Source organism: Nansenia antarctica (assembly GCF_963989245.1).
Source record: "Nansenia antarctica genome assembly, chromosome: 1".
NCBI lineage: Eukaryota > Metazoa > Chordata > Actinopteri > Argentiniformes > Microstomatidae > Nansenia > Nansenia antarctica.
The window spans coordinates 99357595-99383017 of NC_137674.1; the positions used below are offsets into that span (position 1 = coordinate 99357595).

General features: G+C 45.3%; 1 protein-coding gene across 1 annotated transcript in view; it reads left to right on the forward strand.

Annotated features, from left to right (window-relative positions):
- col24a1 (collagen type XXIV alpha 1 chain) overlaps positions 1–25423 on the forward strand; it is a gene marked incomplete at both ends in the record, with an annotated part of 120638 nt that overhangs the window by 85481 nt on the left and 9734 nt on the right. Inside the window, 19 exons of the mRNA XM_080528293.1 lie at positions 368–421; positions 911–955; positions 3495–3539; positions 8043–8096; positions 8613–8666; positions 8832–8885; positions 9356–9409; positions 10010–10063; positions 10499–10606; positions 11182–11235; positions 11589–11696; positions 13319–13372; positions 15474–15527; positions 15817–15873; positions 18368–18421; positions 19674–19727; positions 19986–20039; positions 21642–21695; positions 22357–22464. Coding sequence (XP_080384419.1) covers positions 368–421; positions 911–955; positions 3495–3539; positions 8043–8096; positions 8613–8666; positions 8832–8885; positions 9356–9409; positions 10010–10063; positions 10499–10606; positions 11182–11235; positions 11589–11696; positions 13319–13372; positions 15474–15527; positions 15817–15873; positions 18368–18421; positions 19674–19727; positions 19986–20039; positions 21642–21695; positions 22357–22464 — 1173 coding nt within the window. The remainder of the gene's footprint in view (positions 1–367; positions 422–910; positions 956–3494; positions 3540–8042; positions 8097–8612; positions 8667–8831; positions 8886–9355; positions 9410–10009; positions 10064–10498; positions 10607–11181; positions 11236–11588; positions 11697–13318; positions 13373–15473; positions 15528–15816; positions 15874–18367; positions 18422–19673; positions 19728–19985; positions 20040–21641; positions 21696–22356; positions 22465–25423) is intronic.

Here is a 25423-nt window from a genome sequence, read left to right on the forward strand (position 1 = left end):
AAGCAGACACAACAGGCCACGCAGACAGGAAGGGCATCAAAGCAGAGACAGGCTCTTATTTACAGATGACTACTTATTTACAGATGTCTATCTCTATGTTAGGTTGCTGTGTGCGTGTGTGTGTGTGTGTGTGTGTGTGTGTGTGTGTGCGTGTGTGTGTCTGTGTGTCTGTGTCTGTGTGTCTGTGTTTGATACGCCCCCATTTTTGCCTACCCGCATGCTTCGTGGGCGGGAGTATGGGTGTCTGTTCCCCCCAGGGTGTGGGTGTGGGTCTGGGTGTGGGTGGTTTTGTTATGTGATGGCTAAGTGGTTTGTAAACTGCCGTGGAGACTGTGAGGCTTAAAGCTTCTGTGTTTTTGTATCCTAGGGGCCTCGGGGTCCAGACGGTCTGCTAGGAGAACCAGGGCCTCAGGGCATCAAGGTAAAACAATACACAATACACTACACACACCAGGGCAGGCTATAGGCCAGGGCAGGCTGGGAGAGGCAGAAGTCGGAGGACGGGCTCATTGTAACGCACGGAATGGAATGAGGAATCGTACCAAACATTGATACCATACCTCTTTCCATTTCGTGCATTACAATGCGCCCGTCCTCCGATTTCTACCTCCATCAGCCTCCCCTGGCTAATACACACCGTGGGAGGTGGCTGTGTCCTCTTCTTACCTAACTACAGTCTGTGGTCCAATTCCCACAGAGATAATGGTAAATGGTAGGTAGGAAGGTAAAAGATTGTGTGATATGCCTTGTCCCAGATCAGTTTGAAAGAGAGACAAACAGTGACAGTAAATTACCGGTAAATGACTAGGAAATGTCTCTATGTGAACAGGGTTTCTGAGTCTCGCTGCATGTTGTGTTGTCGTTCACCTGTTCACACTGTTGCCTCTCTAACGCTCTGTGTTGTTTGCAGGGAGAACTGGGTGACGTTGGAAAGAAAGGGGAACCCGGGTTCATAGTGAGTACTCTTCTATGTTGTGGTTCATTTGAGGTGTACCTTAAAGGAGCGCCTAAGTGCCTACTTTCTTTTCCTGTCTGACATCAAGCACAGTGTGTCCCAAAAACATATTTGGGTCTGTGTTTGTGTGTCTTCTCAACACGGTGTCCGTGAGTGTGTTGTTTTGTGTGTCTCAGCAGAAGTTCGGCCTTTGTTCTTAGTTTGAGTGCGCTTGGAAAACGCTGGACAAAACAATAGGCTCTCTACAGCCTGTCCCTCATGGTTCACCAGACCAATGATAGGCCAGCGTCAGGTTCACTTGACCAATGAGAGGCCAGCGTCAGGTTCACTTGACCAATGAGAGGTCAGCGTCAGGTTCACTTGACCAATGATAGGCCAGTGTTAGTTTCACCTGACCAATGAGAGGCCAGCGTCAGGTTCACCTTCTTCTTCTTTCGTGTAACGTCAGAGGTCCAACTCGGTGTCGTGTAGCCATGCCCGCACCCCTGGTTCTAAGTCGAAGAGGCTGGCTTCCGAGGGTGGTCTATATAAGGGGCAGATGGTGATTATATGGTCGGCGGTCTGCTCAGGGTCACCGCACTTGCATGCCGCACTGTCCGCCAGGCCCCACGCCTTCATTGATGTTTTAAAGCGACCGACACCAGTTCGTAGACGGTTCAGTGTGGTCCATTGCCGGCGTGGTAGGTCGTCTCCTCCAATGGCGCCATCTCCTGGGTCCCAGATGTAGCGGTGGATTCGGGAGGGCCCGGCTGACTCCCACTCCTGCTTCCAAGCTGCTGCCAACCATGCATCTCTGGGGATGTCCTCAGAGGTGGAGTTGAGCATCTCTTGTGCTGCCTTGTTGTAAGGGTGGCGGGTCTTGAGTCTGCTTGGAGGTGCTGGTGTTATTGTGGTGTTGTGCAGGATGTGCCAGCCATACTTTTGTGCCTTCCTGGCCAGGGCGAGGGTGGCAGCCTCCCGTCAGAGGCCGGCCGGTGCTATTCCCGCGAGGACTGGCAAGAGGGACACAGGGGTAGGCTTCAAGCATCCAGTTATTATTCTGAGGGAGGTATTGATAGCCACGTCGACCTTTCTCGCATGAGGGCTTCTGCTCCAGGCTGGGGCGCAGTATTCCGCTGCATAGAAGACCAGGGCTTGGGTGGTTCACCTGACCAATGATAGGCCAGTGTCAGGTTCACCCTGACCAATGAGAGGCCAGCGTCAGGTTCACCTGACCAATGAGAGGCCAGCATCAGGTTCACTTGACCAATGAGAGGCCAGCGGCAGATTCACTTGACCAATGAGAGGTCAGCGTCAGCAGGTTCACTTGACCAATGATAGGACAGCGTCAGGTTCACCTGACCAATGATAGGCCAGTGTCCCTCATGGTGTGACCCTTCTCTAGACCACACCACAGTTAACATGCTTGTTTGTAGAGTCATGGAAAAAACCCTCAAATTTACCTAACATAATACATAACATATTAATACATAACATTATGTTATTTCACCATGAGTGAGTGAAAGGTTTAGCCTTCGGCCACTGTAAGCTTTAGGTTTAGAGTGCTGCTAAGATCTGTGTGGGAGACCAGTAGACTTTCATTAGGGCTTTATTTGCAGAGTTTGCCATTCTTTAGACTAGAGGAGCTGTATGGTGTTATGCCCAGACTCAATTAAACCTCGTCCGGCTCTCTGTGACGGAACTTGAGCTTAGTCAATAAAGAGGTGCAGCATAAAAAACTAAACTTGTAATCAATCTGGTGCACTCTTTATTCAGGATGGAAATGATCCCCCCCTACCCCCCCCCCCCCGCCTTAGATCCACTCACGTCACCGCCTCCTTAGAAGGACAGGGTTTTCATTAAGCACGAGCCCTGCAGGGACCCATTAAAACAGCAGGCCTATTAGTGAAGTCGAGGTAGTAAATTACAGTGTGACTGCTGTGCTGTAGGTGCTTATCATTTTGGATGAGGCTGGATGAGTGTAATGGACGTTACCATGGCAATGCAGGGGACCTACGTCATCGCTGGCTTTGATGTCCTCCGAAAACAAAGAGGTCAGAGGATAGGTCCATGTTAGGACAGGACAGGTCACTGGCAGGATCTGAACTGAGGGACCTCCACCGTAAATCCACGAGCGTGTCCAATATGATTATAGACAATGGGCTACTGTATATTCATGATACATAGCCAGCACATAGAACACATAGGGGAGAACAGGTGCCTGTACACCCATAGTCTAATGAGGGGAGGCTGGTGGAGGTAGAAATCGGAGGGCGGGCTCATTGTCACGCATGCGATGCCAGCACATGTGCGGAGATCAGGGACATGTACATTAATAGTCTAATAATACCACATATTATTACTGTAAATAAATGTTAGGGTTAGAGGGCCGGCCCTCTGAGTCTGAGACCATGCAGCAGTTTGATCTTGATTTAGGCTATTGTGTACAGGTTCAAATAAATGAATGCGATATTAATTCTGATATCATGGTTCACTTATCAGTATCTTTTCTAGAACTGACATACTGGTTATTGTATCATCAGTGTCTTTCCTTCTGCAGGGCAAAGCTGGCGGTCCAGGGGAGAGAGGCCTCCCAGGCAAAGCTGTGAGTACATTCATTCACCTCTTGCTCCATATCATGCAAAAGGTTTAGTTTATTGAATCTTTTTTTTACAGATTAGTCTCATTGATTAAAAATAAACATAACATCTGTTTTTCAAGAGAGATCTGATGATGATTGTGTTGAGGCTTTGCGTTACAGAGAGCCACCGTTGTGAACATTGTCATGACCTCAGATAACGCTTGACCCTGTAAAGAATTGTGTTTTACTGGTAATATCAGATATTAAACCCACCCATTGAAAGTTATAATTGAGCAACAACAGAGTGTGTATAAAAGAGGTTTTGGTCCAGGAAACCATTATAGAGAGTTGTCTTTGCACCATCATGCCATTATGTGTTATATTTTCTCAAGGGTTTCAACTGAAAAGTCTGTTTTTGTGCTTTGTCAGTTGATGGATTAAAGTTTTCATAGCCACTGAGCTGTGGTTCCTAAAATTATGAGAGAAACATAACGTACAAAAACAGCCCCCATCTCACTAATCTGCCACAAGTCAAGTCTTGGCTGCTTTGCTTTTCCATCCACCACTACACACACTATATTTGATCCATGTACACACACACACACACACACCCACACACACACACACACACACACACACACACACACACACACACACACTCATACGCACACACACACACACACACACACACACTCATACGCACATACACAAACTCACTAGCAGTGACCTGTCCTGTCCATGGTCATTTGATACTGTAGAGAGAGGTTTTTGTATCGTGGGTCAAGTTTTGTGTCTGGGTAGGGTGAAAACTCACTAATGTACCTTGTCTTATCCGCCAGAGAGGCCAAGAGCACAGTTACCTATAGCTGAACATCCCTACCATCACCTCTCCTCACATGAGTAAGGGGAGACAGGAGAGGGAGAGTGTGTGTGTGTGTGTGTGTGTGTGTGTGTGTGTGTGTGTGTGTGTGTGTGTGTGTGTGTGTGTGAGAGAGAGAGAGAGAGAGAGAGAGAGAGAGAGAGAGAGAGAAGAGAGAAAGAGAGTGACAGGGTTTGTCATAGTCCTCCTTCTCATACAGTATTAGCCTCAAAACTAGATGCAAATTCTCTTCGTCCTGCACTACAGTATGTTTACTACTGTATCGAAACTATTAAGGTACTACTAAGACCTGACAGATAGCATAAGATAGCTGTCCTCTATCCTCACTCACCTCTAAAGTTATAGCGCCATCTAGTGTCTAACCGACAGTAGCAGAAGTCCTTGGTTCAGAAGTCCTTGGTTCTACCCTATTTTATTATGTCTACTATTTGTCTTCATTCAATAGCTGTGGTTAAATAAAGTAGTGATGATCATTTTTAATATGATATGCACTCTATCATTTTGGATTATGGTGATGATCAGGGTGACAGAGTGCTGTACTTTTCGGTACATTCCGTACTTTCCTCTCCACTTTGACACACGATTTGGTGACTCTGGTGCCCATTGATCATTGAGTTATAGTTTCAATTACACAATGTTCCTCTCTTCTAAGGTCATGTGATTTATTGTGTTTCATTGTGAACAGTTCAGGGCTCTGAGAATAACCAGTCATTTTCCTCCTTCCCCTGTTCACCATGTGTTTGCTCAGTGCTGTTGTTGTACGGACTATTTCATTTTGTCATTGTGTGGTCCATAATTTGGAGTGAATCTTGACACCAAATTTCATAACAGGGATGGTAAATAGGGTAACCCTTAGATACAGATCACTTGATGATGGCTGGGCACATTCTTGAGGAAATGACCACAACCCTAGTGTAACTCAAGCATAATAGCCCTAACCCTAGTGTAACCCTGGCCCTATAGCACTAGTGTAAGCCTAGCCCTACCCTGGCCATATAGCCCTAGTTTAACCCTAGGATAGCCCTAGCCCTTTAGCCTTAGAATCAGAATCAGAATTGCTTTTACAGTTTTTCTCTATCGCTTTAACACGTTTTCTCAAAGCTAATTTTCTCTTAACTCTTAACACAAATCCAAAAACCCACACACAAAACCCTAAACTCCAGAAATCTCTTGCAAAAGCAAACACTGCATTCAAAATAATGTTATGTCTTCTCAAAATGAAATGTTGTTGTCAAATGACACACACACCATCAAATGAATAGACACTTGTAAGAACCAATTGAACCCTGATGTGCAAAATGGAAAACACTATGATCAGCGGAAAACAGTAATGATAAGATTATCAGTAGACCTTTTGCATTTTCAGTGTTACACTACATACATACAGTAGCCTGTTATAAACTGTTATGTTTTCATACTCAAATATAAAACACACAAATACAAGAATAGAATGTTTTTTTTATTCTGAAATACTGTACACATCTCAGCAATGACAGTTGGATTTGTAAAGTGTTCTTCATACAGAACAAACAATAGAAAAAATAAAATAAACCTTCTACACAAAGGCCACAACACCTCGTCGACATCACAGACAATGTTCTCCCTGGCCAAGCAGATGGGAAAGTATCGCCTGGCATGACGAATACAGCCCTGATATACTTCTGCTATATTTCAACACATGAGAGCTCACCTTTGGCCCTTTTATTGCTAAAACTATGATTGCTAATTGAAAAGCAATAGGTGTTTGCCCATATGAGGAGTGTGATTGTGTGATTGGTGGTTTGAGTTTAGCATTCTGAATGGTAGTACTTTCCATGTGAGATTTTATCAAGGAAGATTGTGCCATATGTAGAGAATTGGTGTTTGAGGTTCAGATGTTAGTGTTAAAGCGATCGAGAAAAACTGTATTACATCAATCTACAGATACTAGAAATACAATTCTTGGGTACAGGTTCAATTAGGCATTGGCATTGCAGTAGAAATACAAAATCAATAATAGAATAAGCAGGATATAAACAATAATCAATAAAGAATAAGCAGGATATAGACAACAATCAACAATAGCTGTATATACAATAGCGTCAGAGCGTCAATATCAGAATAGGTGATGGCAGCAGAATGCAAATCAGCATATCAACATTCTTAATGTAAACAAAATGCTTGTGCAAAAAAAGGTGTGCAGGTTGCAGTGCGATGTGACACACTGTCCTACAGTGTGCGATATGGTGCAAAAGTGTAGTCTAGAGATCAAGTAGGTAGTGACCAAGTAGTCAGGTAGTCATAATGTATTGTTAGTGCAGTGGGGGTGCAGTGGGAGATTGCCGTGTGCCAGTGTGTTTCCCTAGGAGTCTGATTGCTTGTGGCCCCCGAAGCTACGGTACCATTTCCCCCGATGGCAGTAGTTCAAACAATTTCCTGTTTGGGTGACTGGGGGTCCTTGATGATCCTTAGGGCCTTGCTGACACACCGATCGCTGTAGATGTTCTGGAGGGGGGAGTAACACACAGCCGCTGAACTTTTCGGATGTCCGCACTACCCTCTGCAGCGCTTTGCGGTTTTGGGCAATGCGGTTCCCGTACCAGGCAGTGATGCAGCCTGTCAGGACGCTCTCTGTTGTTCCTCTGAAGAAGGCCCCCAGTATCTTGGACCCTATACCTTAGCATAGCCCTAGCCCTCTAGCTCTAGTGGAATCCGGTTGTGCTCTATGTTCCTCAGCCCTATGTTATCTTAACTTGCTAGCTGGTTAGCTTGAGTTGCTGGCCGGTTGTCTTAAGTTGCATGTAAAACAACTAGTTAGGGCAAGTAGTGTATGATAAGGGTTAAGATTAGGTTAATGCTAGCTAGGTTAGCTGAGGGAACATAGGGTTGAGGGAACATACTGTAGACATGCTCCCATGTGGCCCTACTAGCCCTAGTCTAGCCCTAGCCCTATCCGTGGCCCTATAGCCATAGTGTAGCAAGATAGCCCTAACCCTAGTGTAACCTTAGTTCTGAAGTCATGACTTTGCACTTTGATACTGCTGTACCTGGGATTTGTTACTCTGTACTTCTGAATAATAATGATAGTATTACATGACTTTTGGACAGAGCATAAAGACATTTTGAGATCGCTAAAGGCTCAACCCTTTCTACTTTATTACTCAGAGAGAGTGTGGAATTACAACTGATCACAGAAGGATAAGGCAACAGGATATTTCAGATCAGATTTAACACCAGAACACGCCATTGAATCTTTTCCCAGTTTTAACAGAAGCCGACTCCTCTGGGCTCGTTTTCAGGATGTTACGGCTCAAGAGTCAAGTTTAAAAGCTTGTCCCTTCTCAAGACCTCCTAATTCAACCCTCCGGCCCAATGGGTTTTGGATACAGTTTTTAAAAGATTACGTTGGAATAATTCCTAATAACCATGTCTGTAAAACATCATTGTGTGGGTAATTGAATTATCATAATCAGTACGACTCGGTGTGGATATCTGTGTCTGCAATGTCTGTGTCATGGAAGGTTAAGTCTGTAACAAGTGTTTCGGTCATTCTCTCTCTCTCTCTCTCTCTCTCTCTCTCTCTCTCTCTCTCTCTCTCTTGCTCTCTCTCTCTCTCTCTCTCTCTCTCTCTCTCTCTCTCTCTCTCTCTCTCTCTCTCTCTCTCTCAGGGTAAAGCTGGGATCCCCGGCAGCACAGGAGAGAGGGGAGCCCATGGTGAACCAGTAAGTCCCCCCCCCCCACCTCTTTGAACTGTGAACATGACACGAAAGCCCTGGAAAGACGAGATTCATTAGACACCCATTAAACCTCTTCCCCCCCGGAGCATTTGTGGGAAAACATGTCAGCGCTTTTATTACTAACCCAGTGTAAACATCCAATCAGCTCTGGTGGTGGTACTCACTGCTGTAAATCAGCTTTATAAAACACAATCAGTGCAGATAAGTTGGGGGCTCTGATGTCGGTGACTCACACACACACACACACACACACACACACACACACACACACACACACACACATATCCCAAATACCCCTCAAGAATTAGTCCCCAAACTCTCAGATTTCATGGAAAATGTTGAACCCCGCTCGAGAACTATTTATTTCAGTAACCCCCCGCAGCTTGGTTTATGTTATAGAGCACTTCTTATATTGGGCATACTCAAGGCAAGCTATGGCCAGCCGCATCCCATTATCCCATTGACCTCCGAGGCCTCTGGTTGCCTGTTTGTCTGCTCTAGGGACCCAAAGGACCCGCAGGGGAGGCAGGCCCTGATGGAGAGGCAGGCCACGAGGTAACTTCATTTCAAACAGGATCTTTTTACATTTATGTCTGTCATTTTCATGTTTTTCATGTACTTTACAAACTCTCACTCTGGCTTTAATACACACACACACACACACACACACACACACACACAAACACAAAAGCAGACTCTAACTCCTTTGTCTATACACAGGGCGGTCCTGGCAAAGAGGGCGAGCCAGGTGCAGTTGGAGAGCCTGGGTTAAAGGTCAGTGTTAAACTCTCAGAACTGTGACAGCTGTCCGTCCTGCAGCTCAGAGACATCAGTCTTGTGAAGTGTACTGCCTAGCCTACCCCCTTTACTATTATAGTATCGAACTTGTTCAGTAGATGTACCTAGACATGTATATTGCCTCAGGTAAGAGATCAGTATGTCAACGTCAACCCTTGTACAGGCCCAGTTGCTATTAGTCTCCAGAAACCTCTGAGAGGTTTGTGTGTGTGTGTGTGTGTGTGTGTGTGCGTGCGTGCCTATTTTTTTTTGTGAGTGTGTGTGTGTGTGTCTTCTTCTTCTTCTTCTTCTTCTGTGTGTGTGTGTGTGTGTGTGTGTGTGTGTGTGTGCGTGTGCGTGCCTGTTTCTCTGAGTGTGTGTGCGTGTGTGTGTGTGTGTGTGTGTGTGTGTGTGTGTGTGCGAGCGCACTGTGAACTCCTGAGCACCCCTGTGTTGTGTCCCTGCAGGGCGAGACGGGGCCAGCGGGAGGAGGAGGAGAGCAAGGACAAGAGGGAATGAGAGTAAGTCCCCCTGCCTCAAGGTGTCTAATCCCCCCTGCTTGTGTTTGAGCCAACTCGATCCGTCTGTGTATTTACTCTACTCCTCATTTTGATGGAGATGTGTAATCCCCTAGCCTAGCGGGAGGAGTTGTTTTCAACGACTCGAATTGTTTTTGTCTGTTGTACTGTGTCAATAACCTCTTCAGGCCGCCCGAGAAGCCTGTCTGTCTCTTACTCGAGCCCTGCCGAGACAAAGAGGGCCTCTGTGTGTCAGAGCTTGCTTATCATATAAGTCAAACAATCACACGGTCTCATTGTGCGCTCTTACGAACACACTCGTATCCCTATTTCAGACCCCGAGGGCTTGTTTGTATTTGGAATTGGGTAAGCTAGCGAGCGTTCTCCGACAAAATCCGACGGTATTGGTTTTAGCATAGGAAAACAACAACCGTCGCAGGCTCCGTCAGATGTCCGTGCGTGTCCCGTGGCGGTGCGTACGTACGTTCTGTACGGCAGCTTAGCGTATAGCCCTGTGTCCGTGACTGTAGGAGCATGTTTGAATGGTGTTTATTGTAACAACAGTGGATGGGGTTTCACTCAGACGTAACGCTGTGTTTGTAGGGTGCTCCAGGTCCTGTTGGAGAGGATGGGGCCCAGGGGAAAGATGGACCAAAGGTAAACACTGGGTGTTTGAATGAATGAAGGAATAAAGCCGTTCTGTTGTTGTTCCAGCTATCACCTAGTGGCGTCATAGAGCATGAGCCTGAACTGAATTCTCTCTTTCTCTGTCTGTCTGTCGGTCTGTCTGTCTGTCTGTCTCTCTCTCTCTTTCTCTCTGTCTGTCTGTCTGTCTGTCTCTCCTCTCTGTCTGTCTGCCTGCCTATCTGCCTGCCTCTCTGTCTGCCTTTTTTTCTGTCTGTCTGTCTCTTTCTGTCTGTCTGTCTGTCTGTCGGTCTGTCTATCCTCTCTGTCTGTCTCTCTTTCTCTCTCTCTGTCTGTCTGTCTGTCTCCCTCTTTCTTTCTCTCTTTCTGTCTGTCTGTCTGTCTATTTCTCCTCTCTGTCTCTGTCTGTCTTCCCCCCCCCCCCCTTCTCTCTCTCTGTCTGACCAGGGTGAACCAGGTGACCGTGGGCCCATGGGAGAGGCGGGGGACAGGGGGATAGAGGGAGACCCCGGGCCTCCAGGACCGGCCGGAGAAGCTGGAAAACGTGGTTTCCCCGTAAGTGTGATAGCGTGGATGAGCATGTGCTGTACTGTACTGTATGTATGAGTGTTAGTGGGGAACAGAACAAGACACAACAATAGTGTTGTGTAGGGAATTATGCCTGTGTGGCCCAGTAGGGGTCAGTCTTCACTTGAGCAAAGCTCTGTGTCCTTTGGGTACTTCCAGTGTAACGGGACTAGAGTTGAGGGTCAATTTAGTCAACTTCAGAACGTTTGCTGAAATTCCAATTGAAAATGTCCCTAATTTAAAAAAGGACTGCTATCTTACTGGACTTAAGGTCAAATCTCCAGATTCATCTGGCTTCCTTAGGTCTATATCAGTAAAACTCTACTCTCCTCTCCTATTACATAGAGTGTATCTCTGTAACATCTCTGAGTCCAGAGCACTGCTCTGACTGTTTATCTCTGTAACAGAGTCCAGAGCACTGCTCTGACTGTTTATCTCTGTAACAGAGTCCAGAGCACTGCTCTGACTGTTTATCTCTGTAACAGAGTCCAGAGCACTGCTCTGACTGTTTATCTCTGTAACAGAGTCCAGAGCACTGCTCTGACTGTTTATCTCTGTAACAGGGACCAGAGGGAAAACAGGGTCCCCCAGGCAACCGTGGCCGACATGGAAAGAAGGTAAGCAGATGTTTCCTGCTGTAGCAGGTGTTTATATACTGTACTGTACATCAGGAGTGGCTGTCGGAGGTAGAAGTCGGAGGACAGGAATGGCGTATCTCCTCAGTCCGTTCCATGCATTATAATGAGCCTGTCCTCCGATGTATGCCTCCACCAGCCTCCCCCTGATGTACATGATACATCACGTCATGGTCTTACCAGCGCTGACTCCCCTGTGGTCACTCTCGCTGCTGTAGTGATTCGATTCAGTTCAAGAACTTTACGTTTCCTGTGAGTGAACCTCTTCTGTAGAGTGGTAGGCTACAAACGTAAGTGTGTCAGCTGTCTATCAAGTGTTCCTGTGGTGTGTTCAGGGTGAGAAGGGCCCTCCAGGTCTGGCTGGAGAGACTGGCTCCCCCGGAGACATCGGCCAGGAGGGCGAGACGGGACTGAAGGGCGCCAGAGGAACCAGAGGAACCCCGGTCAGTGCCCACTACTTCTTCTCTTCCTCTCCTCTCTCTATCTTTCCTGTCTTTCTTCTCCTTTCACTGTAGCCAGTTCCCTGTGCCCACCTATGTTGTTTCCCACCCTCCTTTCCCGGTTTTCTCATCCAGTTGCTCCGTGCTGTTGTATAGACTGTTTCATTGAGTCCTTGTGAGGTCCATGATTTGGAGTGATTCTTGACAACAAACTTCTCAACAGAGGGGGTTATTATGGTGCCCTGTGCCCAGCAGAACTAACTGTTTCTTTTTTTGCAATTTTCTTTTTATTCAACAATAAGAACAATAATACAACAATTCAACATCAACAAAAACAACCAAAAGAAAAACATTAAAAGGAAAAGAAAAAGCTACTGCTGTCATGTCTCAAGTCTGTGTCAATTGCCATAGAGTCCACTTCATCCATTTGTTGTCCATCTGTGGGCCTAAAAGTCGTAGTCTGTGAGTCAGTCTTTCCATAACATGTCTAACTGTGTCTACCCATTGGGCCTGAGTAGGTAGGTCTTCCGTACCCCATTTCCTTGTGATAGCCTTTTTCCCAGCGACCATGAGTATCTTGATAACTAACTGTTTCTACGGAACATATCCTTTATCTGTAAAGTGTCAGATCAAATCCATATTAGAAGTCTGTCGGTTCAACAAAGGAAACGTAACAACGGCTGTGAATTCCCGCTCTTAAAAAAAAAAAAAAAGGAAAAAAGACCACATGAAAATCGGACAAAGCCATTGAAGAAGCAAGTCACAGTGACACAGCAGTTTCCTGTTTCAATCGTTAGAAATAAATGAACGGGGCCTCATTGCACCGTAATTGAAGCCCCTGTTGGGGTCAGATGAGGTAACAAACTCCCTCGCCTCAACATCTCGCCAACTGATCAAAATGGCACGTGTTACGACACACACTTCCTAATTTAGAGCTTACTCAATCTAACACATCTTAGGGATGTGACATTGCATAACAATAGCACGATTGAACTTTCCGGAAAATCTTTCTGTCTCTAGGGACTAAAACAAGTGAAAAAATGCTGTACTGTAAGTGACCTTACAATGTCAAACCCTTGGCAAGCGCCTGTCAGATCAAGGGCTTACACTAAGCAGGAGCGATCTGTTTCTCACCCCCCACAACCCCCCCCCACCCCCGTAATAACATTATTAGCACAAAAGCTAATCTCCCTTTCTTGTGGATAGCAATTAGCACGATGCTAATCCGCTCGTATAAGGACAAGCAAATATCAGGTTTGTTATGAGTCGTTAAAACCTGATTTGAAAAGCAGAGCAAAGGCTTCAAATAACCTCCTTCTGGAACGTTCCGGAGGCTCACACAGGAACACAGAGGGGAAGGCATCCGTTTTCTCATTTCAGAGAAAACTTCGGTCCTTTGCCAGTTTATAGGCCCTGGGACTCTGTTATGATAGCTGGGGGGGGGGGGAGATTGATGTCTTGCTGTCACACACCTCAGGTCCACGGATGCAGACCGCATCGCTGCTTTTTAACGCCAAGGTTATATTTAGCATAACCACATACATACTGCCAGTGACAAAAGCAAAACAAACAGCACTAAAAACTGATCTGCAGTGTCTGAGTCTGTTTTCTGCATCATTTCTCAGGGTCGGCCGGGAGTCATGGGACCGGAGGGCCAGCCTGGAATAGCCGGATACACAGTGAGTATCAGTAATAACACGCGTGTACACGCACACACACACACACACACATATACACACACACACACACTCAGGATACACACACACACACACACACACACTCAGGATACACACACACACACACACACACACTCAGGATACACACACACGCACACACACACACACACACACACACACTCTCAGGATATACACACACACAGACACACTCAGGATACACACACACACACACTCAGGATACACACACACACTCAGGATACACACACACACACACACACACACACACACACACACAGGGAGTGCCTCCTCAATCAGTGGCAGCAGTGCAGGCGTTGATGGAGCTGTGATCTGTTGTCATGATGACACGCCATGTCTTGACTCTCCTTATCAGATCTGTTCTGTTCCTACACATCCCACTGCATGTTGCCTCTTTCCAGAAGTCTCCTCAGACTGATTTAGTTACTTAGAGAGGGAGCACTGTTACCGCTCCCCTCCACCCCTCCACCCACCCCTGACTCTCATTCAGAGAATGTTTTGCATTGGCTTCGACCCTGGACTCTGATACAAAGAATGCGTATATCACCTTTCCCCCCCCCCCCCGACTAGCCAGGTGTGGTCTACCTGCTGGCTCTCTCCAGTTGTTGTTGTTGTATCAATACCGCAACAAACACAAAGCCCAACAAAGAGAAGAGGATATGTGTGAACTGGATATGGCTAAGGCACAAAAACCCCTGAAGCCAAACCTCCAACTCCAAACCTTGGCAGCCAAGCCCCCCTCTGGCAGTGCCAGACGGATCGATGCCAACATCATTGTGGTTTAGAGTTGCATAACGTGGCAGAGCACCACATGTTCCCTCTGTCTCTCTTCCCTAGGCGTGCACTCCCTCACTAACTCACTCTCCCCCTAACTCTCTCGCTGACTAACAGTGCTCCCCTAACTCGCTCGCTCTCTCACTCACTCACTAACTCTCACCAACCGACTAACTGACTCTCTCACTCTCTCATTCACTCACTCACTCACTCACTCACTTACTCACTTACTCACTTACTTACTCACTCACTCACTCACTCACTTACTCACTTACTCTCTTCTCACTCACTCACTCACTCACTCACTCACTCACTCACTTTACATTTACATTTACATTTTTGGCATTTAGCAGACGCCTTATTCCAAAGCGACTTACAATCAATACATTTGAATGCTAAGCATGTGAATCATCAGTCCACCATTCGTGGCAGGAAGAGTAATCTAGCTCAGGCCCAGGGCCATTGATAGAAGGAGAAACCTTCTTCTACCACCTTCTTCTAAAACCTTTTTATTTATTTATTTTTTAATACTGGAGGAACAGAGAAACAGTACAAAGGGGGCGATAGAAGTTCTTAGGGACACAGTAGAGGGGAAAGCGGACGTCTTTAGGAGAGGGGCAGAAGATGTCTCAGGAGGAGCAGTTAAGGTGTAACTCACTTACTCACTTACTCTCTTCTAACTCACTCACTCTTTCTCTCACTCACTTACTCTCTTCTCACTCACTCACTCTCTCACTTACTCACTTACTCACTTCTAACTCACTCACTCTCTCACTTACTCACTTACTCTCTTCTAACTCACTCACTCACTCTCTCCTAACGCACTCACTCACTCAGTCACTCTCTCACTTACTCACTCACTCTCTCCTAACTCACTCACTCACTCACTCACTCACTCACTCTCTCCTAACTCACTCACTCTCTCCTAACTCACTCACTCTCTCCTAACTCACTCACTCTTTCCTAACTCACTCACTCTCTCCTAACTCACTCACTCTCTCTCTCTCTCTCACTCACTAACTCACTCACTCACTCACAAACTCACTCACTCACTAACTCACTCCTAACCCGCTCACTCACACTCAAGTTGTTGAGGGATTTCCTGACCAAAATACATCACTAAAGGAAGGTTACTGAGAATTCTCTTCTTGCTTGAGTGTGTGTACAGTATAGTGTGTAATAAACCTGGTTTTGGTTAACCCTATATTGTCATCCCTGTGTCAAGTTCTGCCTGTGTAGATGTGTGTGACTCTGTCAGAAACCGGTGAATGATAATTGGTTTTGTTTCTAATAGGGTCACATTGGCAAGCCAGGGCCCATAGGAACCCCTGGGCCCAAAGGTGAAAAGGTAACTTGAGTATTTTTGAGATTATTATTATTATAGATTTATTATATAATTATTAATTTTTTTCCCTCTGCACTTTGTTACAATATCATTATTCTAACCTTTCGAAAATATGCACCATGGAGTTTTCTAGGAACACTTTGTTGATTTTGATATAATTGTTATGGTACAGTTATGTGTACAGCTTAGATTTCCTTCACAACATAATTATGTTTCTGTTGATAAATGTCCCGAATTATGTAACGATGGTGTCAGATTATGATGTGTGTGTGTGTGTTTTGGCTGTTTTCAGGGGTACCCCGGAGAGGACAGTAAGACCCCTGGACCTGCAGGGCCCTTAGGTGAACCAGTAGGTTTTGCGTTCCTTCAACTTCCCCTCTCTCCTCTCTATGTTTGACTTAGTGTGTCTCAGAACACACACACACACACACACACACACACACACACACACACACACACACACACGTGTTAGGGCGTCTTAGAATAGAAGACGTGGGTTATTATTGCAACTTGTGCTGCCATTGTTTTTCTTCTGTAAAGAACAGAACATATTTCTGGGATGGGGGGTGTGAGGGGGCGGCGTGTGTGTGTGTTCGGCGCGGGGGGGGTGTGTGGGGGTGGAAATCACATGAGTCTGTGCACATTTCTAAGAGGCCTTATTTATGTATTATATACATCCTCATGCCATCAAGGGGCCAAGAGGTGTTGTAAGGACCCTTAATGTCGCCTAAGAATCAGCATACGGTATGCCTTATTTTTGACCAGTAAATAAAGCCTTTCTCAGACTAATAATAAAATAGGATCAATGTGTCAGAGAGTCTTAAAAGCTTAGGGAAGCTCACAGTTTACATTGTGTTCTGCTATGCCCCTTTATTATTCCCTCTCTGGAGATATGTTTAAAGTTACTATATGTTTAGCCTCTGAGGGAGCTCTTGAGCTAGCTGGGTCAATATTGTCAAGAAATGACCTGATTGGACAGAGAGGGGCACACCCGGGGCAAAAACGTATTTTCGTGATGTTAGAATTATAAAGTTCTATCTCCATTTTTGGTCAAAATTTAGTTTTTTACATAATCTGATCCATTAGGTGTTTATCAATGCCTGTGTGGTGTTATTTTTAAAATGTTGACATTTTTGAGTTAGTAATTAATAAAAAACAAAGGTTCCATCTCACAACACATAATGGAATGTAAAAACTTTGACGCTCAATATCTCTGAACTACCCTAAACGGAGATAGAACCTTATCATTCTAAGCTCACGATTTGTTTGTTCAACTAAGGACTGTGTGGTCTAATACAATAAGAAAACCATTAACATGATATCATGAACCATTCAGTAGCAGTGTAACGGATCACCTAACTCACGGATCGGATCGTGTCACGGTTTTTGAGTCACGGATCGGATCATTTTTCGGATCAACACAAAACATAAAAATAAAAATAAAAAGCTTTTTCCTCGAATTCTGTAAAAACACCACTTTTACTGTGTAAAACCCAACAACATTCAAGATGTCAAAACTGGTATATATATACATTATATGTGTGTGTGTATATATATATATATATATATATATATATATATATATATATATATATATATATATATATACATACATACATAACATATTCTACACTCAAACATTAGGCTATATATTAAACAGAAACACTCATTCAACTTAAATGATGCAGTAGGAGAGAGGGAGGAGGCACCTGGTTGCAGCAGTGAATCACTGGGCTCTTTAAAGCAGACAAATAAACATGTTTTATGCCACTTTAAACTAAATAATAAAGTGAAACCTTACTTTAAACATGGTATGAAAAAATTGGCTACATTATCAGAAGTTGTCACGCTGCCTTTTTCGTGCCTCCCGTCAACACACCAGGGTGATGTTGCGGCAAATGTGTGGCCATGCTCGTACGACTTTCTCGTTGCACAACGCTTAAACACCGTAACTTTTTTATCGACCACACTTCCAACGACACTGTCCGTCATTGTTATAATTGACAGAGAAGCCAAAGTGCTCCCATACATGGGATTTAAATGACGAGGGAGGCATTTCGAGTTCTTCTCTGTCGCCAACATTAGCAGCACTCGCCATGATACACTTGGGCTGCATTCGTAAATTTGCTCTGAGAGCGCCGGAGAGCACACTGGGTCCGACGTCATAAAGGGACCAAGTAATTTGATTGGACAAGAGGCGTTCCATGAATGCTGATCAGATTCCAGAGCGAATTTACGAACGCAGCCTTGTTGTTCTGGATTTTTTTTCTTCATTATCAACCTATCATTGCGCTTTAGAGTAAAACAAAGCACGCAACTGTCGCGTCTATCTTTTCATGGCAACTCTACATTGTGATTTACAACGGATATTAAGTAATATTATTACTTAGTTACATTTTGCAATTGATCCGCGGTACACATGCGTGCCGAACCGTGGGGGGGGCGATCCGTTACACCCCTACCATTCAGTCAACACTCAAGCCAACACTCTCAGTGTCATTTCTGTGTAAGTGATTCCCACAGTGGGTTGCTTTAGGTCTAAAAGAGAGGGCTGCCAAATCATTATAGATGTCCTGAAATATACCGTAGATGCTAACCAGTGTAGTCTCTAATAAAGAGGGTATTGTGTGATGAGGTTTGTGCAGTGTTACATCACATTCAATGGTACGTTCTGTTTGACCCTAGCCTGGTCTGAGAATACATAGTAGAAAGATGAATGTGATATAATGTGCAGCCTCTCCGTCAGGATTCAGAGCCCTGTATGCCCACTCTGTGAAGTGTACTCAACGTTGTTGTCTCAAAATGGCCACCTCGCTCATCTGGTGCTGTGTGTGTTTGGGCAGGGTCCCGCGGGCGAGCGAGGAGAACGCGGAGAGCCGGGAGATGAGGGATATCAGGTAAACCAACGTCTCAACCAACATCAGATGGATCACAAAATCACTTCTCCAGTCTGCTGTTTTCTTCTCTTTTTTTCTTCTCTCTTCTTCGTTGGTGCTTTATTGGAAAGCTCTGTTGAGATAAGAGAGACCACACATGCAAATCTGAGAGAAGGAGCATCCAGGATTACTGAATTCCTAGGGATAATCTAAGAGGAAATCCTGTGTTGCATGACTTGCAGATTCTGAAAGCTCAAAATGGTCAAACTCAGCAACTCACTCTCTCTCTCTCTCTCTCTCTCTCTCTCTCTCTCTCTCTCTCTCTCTCTCTCTCTCTCTCTCGCACACTCACTCACTTACTCGGTCATACTCGAGCACAAACGCACGAATACCGACACGCATGCCCACACACACAGTCACGCATTAAGGCACTCACGCAAACCCCCACACACACACACACACACTTCAGTTTAGTAGAAAGGTCAGGTCAGGTGTGAAGTTAAATTTAGCAGATGAAAGTCCTGGAGATCAGAATCACCCACACGTTTACCAGAATATTACCCCCTTTAAATGACCTACCCCCCCCACCCCCATTCTTCTCCACAACCTGGCTAGAGGTTACAAGTTATTGGGGCTTATATTCGACAGTAGTTGACACGCTTCCAGGCATTCCATGAAAGGCCTTTAACTGGCTAACTCAGCGACCTGTTGGGTTTCTTCCCTTTGCTGAGTGCTGAATTTATAGATCCCATTTATTCGAAGCCACCTGTAACAGCCCGCTGTAAAAAAATACATGCGTAGCAGCTTGGCCAGGGTACTACACTGATTATACAGCACATGGCATCAGAAGACAGGCTCATCGTAATGCACGGAACGGAACGGGGAACGAACCGTGAACTCATTCTATTCCATGCGTTACAATGAGCCCATCCTCCGATTTCTACCTCCACCAGCCTCCACTGACTGGTCGCACTCCTGACTACTGGTCGTACAGTATGTAAGCCTAGGGAAATAATATGCCCTCCTAGAATGTGATGGTGCTTTCTGCTAGCCTCGTGTAGCAAGATTGGGCTCAATACCTTTTTCAATTCCATCCATTAAGGAAGTGAATTGATGAAAGTGTTCTTCAGACTTCAGTCTTTCAATATGTGTTTAGAACACAGTCCTCTCTAGATACCTGTCTCCCCTAAACCCTGTCACTGAATGTCATGGTAGTGGATACTTGGGGATCGTGTGTGGTGTTCCGCTGTAATGGCTGTGTTGTTGTTCTCAGGGCCATGTTGGCATCCCTGGGCCTCGCGGGACTGTCGGACAGCAAGGCCTACCTGTAAGTCCAACAATACCCTGTGTTTGATAATACACGCCATTTAGAACACGCTTCTATCCAAAGCGACTTACAGTACAGTAAGGGAGTCAATGTTGTTGTATCGGTATATGGTCCTATGGCAGTCGAACTCTCAACCTTTGCTGATGCCGATGCTTTAGTAACTATGGTATGTTGCATGGTGCTGCTAGCTGCACATTGAAATACGGTCAAAATAGATAGATCCACCTAATCTGATTTGTGTTTATTCTTTTATTGCAGGGAACACCTGGGTTAGCTGGAGAACAAGGGCCCAAAGGAGAAATAGGAACTCAGGTGTGTGTGTATGTGCGTGGGTGGATGGGTGGGTGGGTGGGTGGGTGGGTGGTTTTGGTAGGGTGGGTGTTGTAAGGTGCATAGGGTGTGTGTGTGTGTGTGTGTGTGTGTGTGTGTGTGTGTGTGTGTGTGAGTGAGGGAGTGTGAAGGAGTGTGAATGAGTGTGAGGGAGTGTGAGGGAGTGTGGGGTTGAGTGGGGGAGTCTGTATGTTTCTGTGTCAATCCCTCTGACACATTCGATTAGTTTGTGTTGAAACATGTTTTCGTTAGTATGCAAATGAGCTGTCGACAATAAGCGTTCCATTGTGGCTGCCAGGGTGGACCGTCCCCTCCAGTAAAGAAGGTTCTCTCAGAACGAATCCAATAAATGTGTTAACACTAGCTTAGACACCCTCCTGTCAATCTCTCTGTCATTCTGAATCTCTGGGTCGAGATTTGCTTTCCATCAACATACCACAGTGGCAGCAGAAGGGAGGGATTTGAGCATTTTCATTTGTTCTCTTTGCTCAGTTTGCTTCCCTCCCATAACAGGAAATGATGATGAGAGAGAGAGAGAAAAACACAAATATAAAACCATGAAATAAAGACTGTGCCAAATAATGAGGAGGGCCTTGAGCATCTGTGCCTTTGATATCAGAGAAAGAGGGGGAGAGTGGGGGGGAAAGGGGGAAGAGACGTGGGTTTGTTTGGCCACCCACAATGTGAGATTCTTACTTCAAAGTCCTCTGTCAGATTTTCATTTTATAAGTAACTTTAGATGGGGGTTTTTATATTCTCCGGAAATGCCAAATCTTGTAAGCTCGAGAGTTCACACTGGAATGTTGAAAGCTGGTATCAATGAGAATCTTGAAAGGAACAGCTTATGCATTTCAGATCTGAAACTATTTAAATCTTAATCTTTTGTTAACACAATCGCTTTATTGGATTGTCTTTGATTTGTTGCATACTGTAGCTCTACATTAAGACAATATTCTGGATCCAAATATGAGTACATATCTCCTGGCCCACGTCAACGTAATACCGGTGACTTGCTAAGACATGTGAGTTGGCCCAGCTGCTGGCCCAGTTGCTCAGGATAATGAATAGACGCTGTCAAAAGGTTGATAAAAAGAGATTATAATCTGAGAATCAAGGGTTCCAGAAGGGTTCTTCAAGGACAGCCGAGGAACGTATTTGGGTTCAAGATGGAACCTTTTTTTCCCCCAAGAGTGTACAAGTGTTTATGAGTTATGAGTTGAACATACACATCTGCACTACGTGTGAGGACTGAGCTGAATGTAATCACACATGCACACATGGCAGTCAGTGTCAACTCCAGAGGTCAATGTAAACACAGGATCAACTGTAGGGAAATATGGTTTATTTGAAAGTATTTGTTCTTTGTGTGTGAGTGTGAGTGTGAGTGTGAGTGTCTGTGTCTGTGTCTGTGAACATGTATGTTTAATGATCTGTGTGTGTGTGTGTGTGTGTGTGTGTTTGTGAGGACGAGTATGAGAGTGAGTGTGAGTGTGTCTGTGTGTGACTGTGTCTGTGAACATGTATGTTTAATGATCTGTGTGTGTGTGTGTGTGTGTGTGTGTGTGTGTGTGTGTGTTTGTACAGGGTTCAATAGGAAAGAAAGGAGCCAGGGGTCTGACTGGAACTCTTGGTGTTGAAGTGAGTATCACATCACAGAGGGGGAAGAAAGAGAACAGAGAGAAGGAGAGGATGAGGAAGAGATACGGATGAAGACATAGAGGAATGAGAGAATAGAATCACAGAGGGAGAGATGAGGGAGGGAGAGAGAGAGGAGGGGGGAATTGGAGAGAAAGCAACGACATACTGTAGGAGATGAAAGCAGAGAGATGCTGTGTGAAGTGATTTACAGAGCTAGTCTAGTTTACAATGCTATAAGAACATGAGTTATCATGGAAAATGACATGACAGTTTGTTTGTTTTCAGTAACAAACGTACAGTTCAGGACCGTAAACAAGCTGTACTACACGTGCACACTGTCGTAGGAAGTGAATGTGCACTTCCCATAGTTCCCAATCCGTCACTGTCAGTCAGGAATGTCTCCATGTTCCAGATGTCTCCACAAGGAGGTTGGGGGGGGGCAGGTACTGCAGGGAGCAGGGGAGGGTGATGGAGGGTTGGGGGGGGGGGGGGTGCAGGGAGACATCAGAGAAGTCTTTGTAATGCATGGAATGGGATGAGTAATGGTGTCAAGCACATGGTACCATTCCTCATTCTGTTCCATCCATGACAGGGAGATGAGAAGGGCAGCTTTGACATAGAGACTGAGGGAACTTCCTGTTGCTGTTTTGGATTTTCCCAGGGTGCTGTTGGTTTACCTGGACTCCGAGGCATTGAGGGATACCCCGGGTCTGACGGTTCTCCGGGTTTAGCCGGGTTGCCAGGACTACCAGGGAAATCTGGACGACAGGTAAGCATCAACTCCTGTTTCACACATACCGTACATACAGCAGAAGTCTTTTTTAAGTACATTTCTCACATATACATATTGTGCACACACACATGCATGCATGCACACACACACACACACACACACACACACACACACTGTATATACAGTACACACACACACACACGCACACACACACACACACACACACACACACACAGTATGAGGCCGCATATTCCTAAACATTACTCTTTCCCTTAAAGACCCCACAGTAGGTCCCAGGGAGGGAGATTTACTTGTGTAACTGAACGTTAAGAATGCCATTCTCTCAGTGTTAAATCTCTGTGGCAGACATACTGTCTGAAGTGGAAAAAGATTAAGGTTTCAATTACTTTTTACCTTTAAAGGAACTTATCTCCTCACTTAAGATATCAGGGCTTTCACAAGCAAGTGTCACCTTGATTCTTCTCACCTTGACTGTGAATCTCCAATGCCCAGTGTGAAGGACATGCCGAATCAAGTTACTGTATGTGATTATCATAGTAAGTACATTAGAAGAGACAGACATGTGGCCTGAGGTGGTCCAGTGGTCTAGCACCGTGGTCTACGGTGCATACATACAGTATGCCCATGTCGGCGTGGGTTTGAATCCAGCCCATGCCCTGCTGACAAGCCCTCTAACCCTTACTTTCCTGTCTGTCCAATAAAATGTGGGACTGCCCCACTCAGAAAAAAATAACAGAAGAGACAAGTACATGCTTGTGCCTTTGAAAAACATTCTTCGGATATTTGACTGTGTGACTATCCCAACAAAATTAAATTAGGAGCACTTAGCTAAAATAATATGTCTTGTACAGAAGAGCTGGCAAGCTTTCGACGTGTAAGGCCTTCTTCCTCAGAGCTTCTTATCGTCCTGGTTGAGTACCGTTTGTTTCTTCAAGCTGGGCTGTACCACGTTGGCCTGTGTTACCTTGTGCTCACGTCAATGCTGTTAGGACATGATCAGAATGAAAACCTCCTGTATTTCACATGATGCACGAGAAATGGGGCCTTTAACGTATATATAGAGCCTTCAGCGTGGCTGCACCTACTCTCTGGAACTCCCTCCCCACAGTGATCCGCAACGCCCCCACCCTGGACTCCTTCAAACTTGCCCTCAAAACCCATCTGTTCTCCAAGGCATTTGGCCCCTAGTCATTGTTTTAGACCTCTCCCTCTCTCTCTGCTCCAGGGGGAGGCTGAGAGATGGAATGAGTATATCCATGATGGGATGGGTATTGGTATCAGTTTGATACCATTCCATATTCCGTTCCATGCATTACAATGAGCCCCATCATTCAATGTCTACCTTTACTAGCCTCTCCTGCTCTGCTCCTACCTAACCCTCTAAAAGCTCCAGTAGGTCAGCCAGACCCAGACCCCCTCTCTCTCTTCTCTCTCTGCTTCCTAACAGCTGTGTTTAAAGGGCTGGATATCCCCCCAGAAAATGACTGGTCATTAAATGCCTTGTTTAACTTGATTGGGTTTCTGCGCTTATAACTCAATGGGATTCTTTATACCAACGTCTTCGCTCTGTGAGTAAGAGAATTTCATGCATGGATATTCTCGCCCCCACCCTCCCATATCCAGACAGAGAATGCCCCTCAGTCTGTCTGTCAGTTACATAAGCAGGTCTGGTCGCATGGCGAAGGAGCTCTTTACTCTCTTTAGGGTCTCTACATACCTCACAGGGAACTATGGCCGGCTTCACGTGCCCTCAAGGATCAGATCTACGTACTGTACCAGAGAGGTTTATTCTCACCTCCTGTTCTCAAGTTTTGTCAAGTCATCTTCATCATCATCGACGTTGTCATCATCATCATCATCACTGTCCTCTTCATCAGCATCATTATCGTCGCCGTCGTCGTCATCATCATCATCACCACCACTTATCTTAATCCTCCTTTAGTGAGCTCAGAATTATAAGGTTCTATCTCCGTTTAGGGTAGTTCAGAGATATTGAGCATCAAAGTTTTTACATTCCATTATGTTTTGTGAGATGGAACCTTTGTATTTTATGAATTACTAACAAGAAAATGTCAACATTTTAAAAATAACACCGCACAGGCATTAATAAACACCTAATGGATCAGATTATGTAAAAAACTCAATTTTGACAAAAATGGATATAGAACCTTATAATTCTAACGTCACACTTTTCCTCCATGGTGGAGCCTGCTCTCTCTCTGAGGGTCTTACCTGTCTGTCAGGGGAACCTAGTCACCAGAGTTAATAACTGTTACTGGCCAAACACTTTCTACTTTCTCTCTCTCCCTATCTCACTCTCTCTCTCTCTCCCTATCTCACTCTCTCTCCCTCTCTCCCTCTCTCCCTCTCTCCCTCTCTCTCTCTCTCTCTCTCTCTCTCTCTCTCTCAACACTAGAGATAGGATTGATGTGGCATTCAAACTACTCTGCACTACTGACTGCTTCTGATGGATCACACTCTGCTATATAATTGTATGTGTGTGTGTGTGTGTGTGTGCGTGCGTGCGTGCGTGCTGAAACTCAAAACATAATTAACTGACTGATCTAATTAGCAGTGCAGATCCAGTCCCTCTCCTTATGTAAGAACCCTGCAGCACCCAGGGATTGAGGTTCGACCAACAAACCCTGAGCTCTGTAATTCCAAACCACTTCCTGCCATTTTGGGGGATTATTTTTTCTCGGGCCGCGGTGTCATAAGTCGTCCTCGACGACGAGCCAGGAACAGAAGCAGTACGTGCAGCTGGCGGTGCACCCGATCTGTTATTTTAATATTACTCCCCTCCGTCCCGACCGCTGATGGAACAGGAAACGATTGTGGTCACCTGTGAGAATATATCGTTTCAACAACAGTCAGTCATTTTTATAGACACTATAAGCAAATTGTCAGGAAAGATTATGAGCAGGGAAGACCAGTCGAGTTAACTAGCTACGGTTTGTTAGGGTTGTTACGGTGG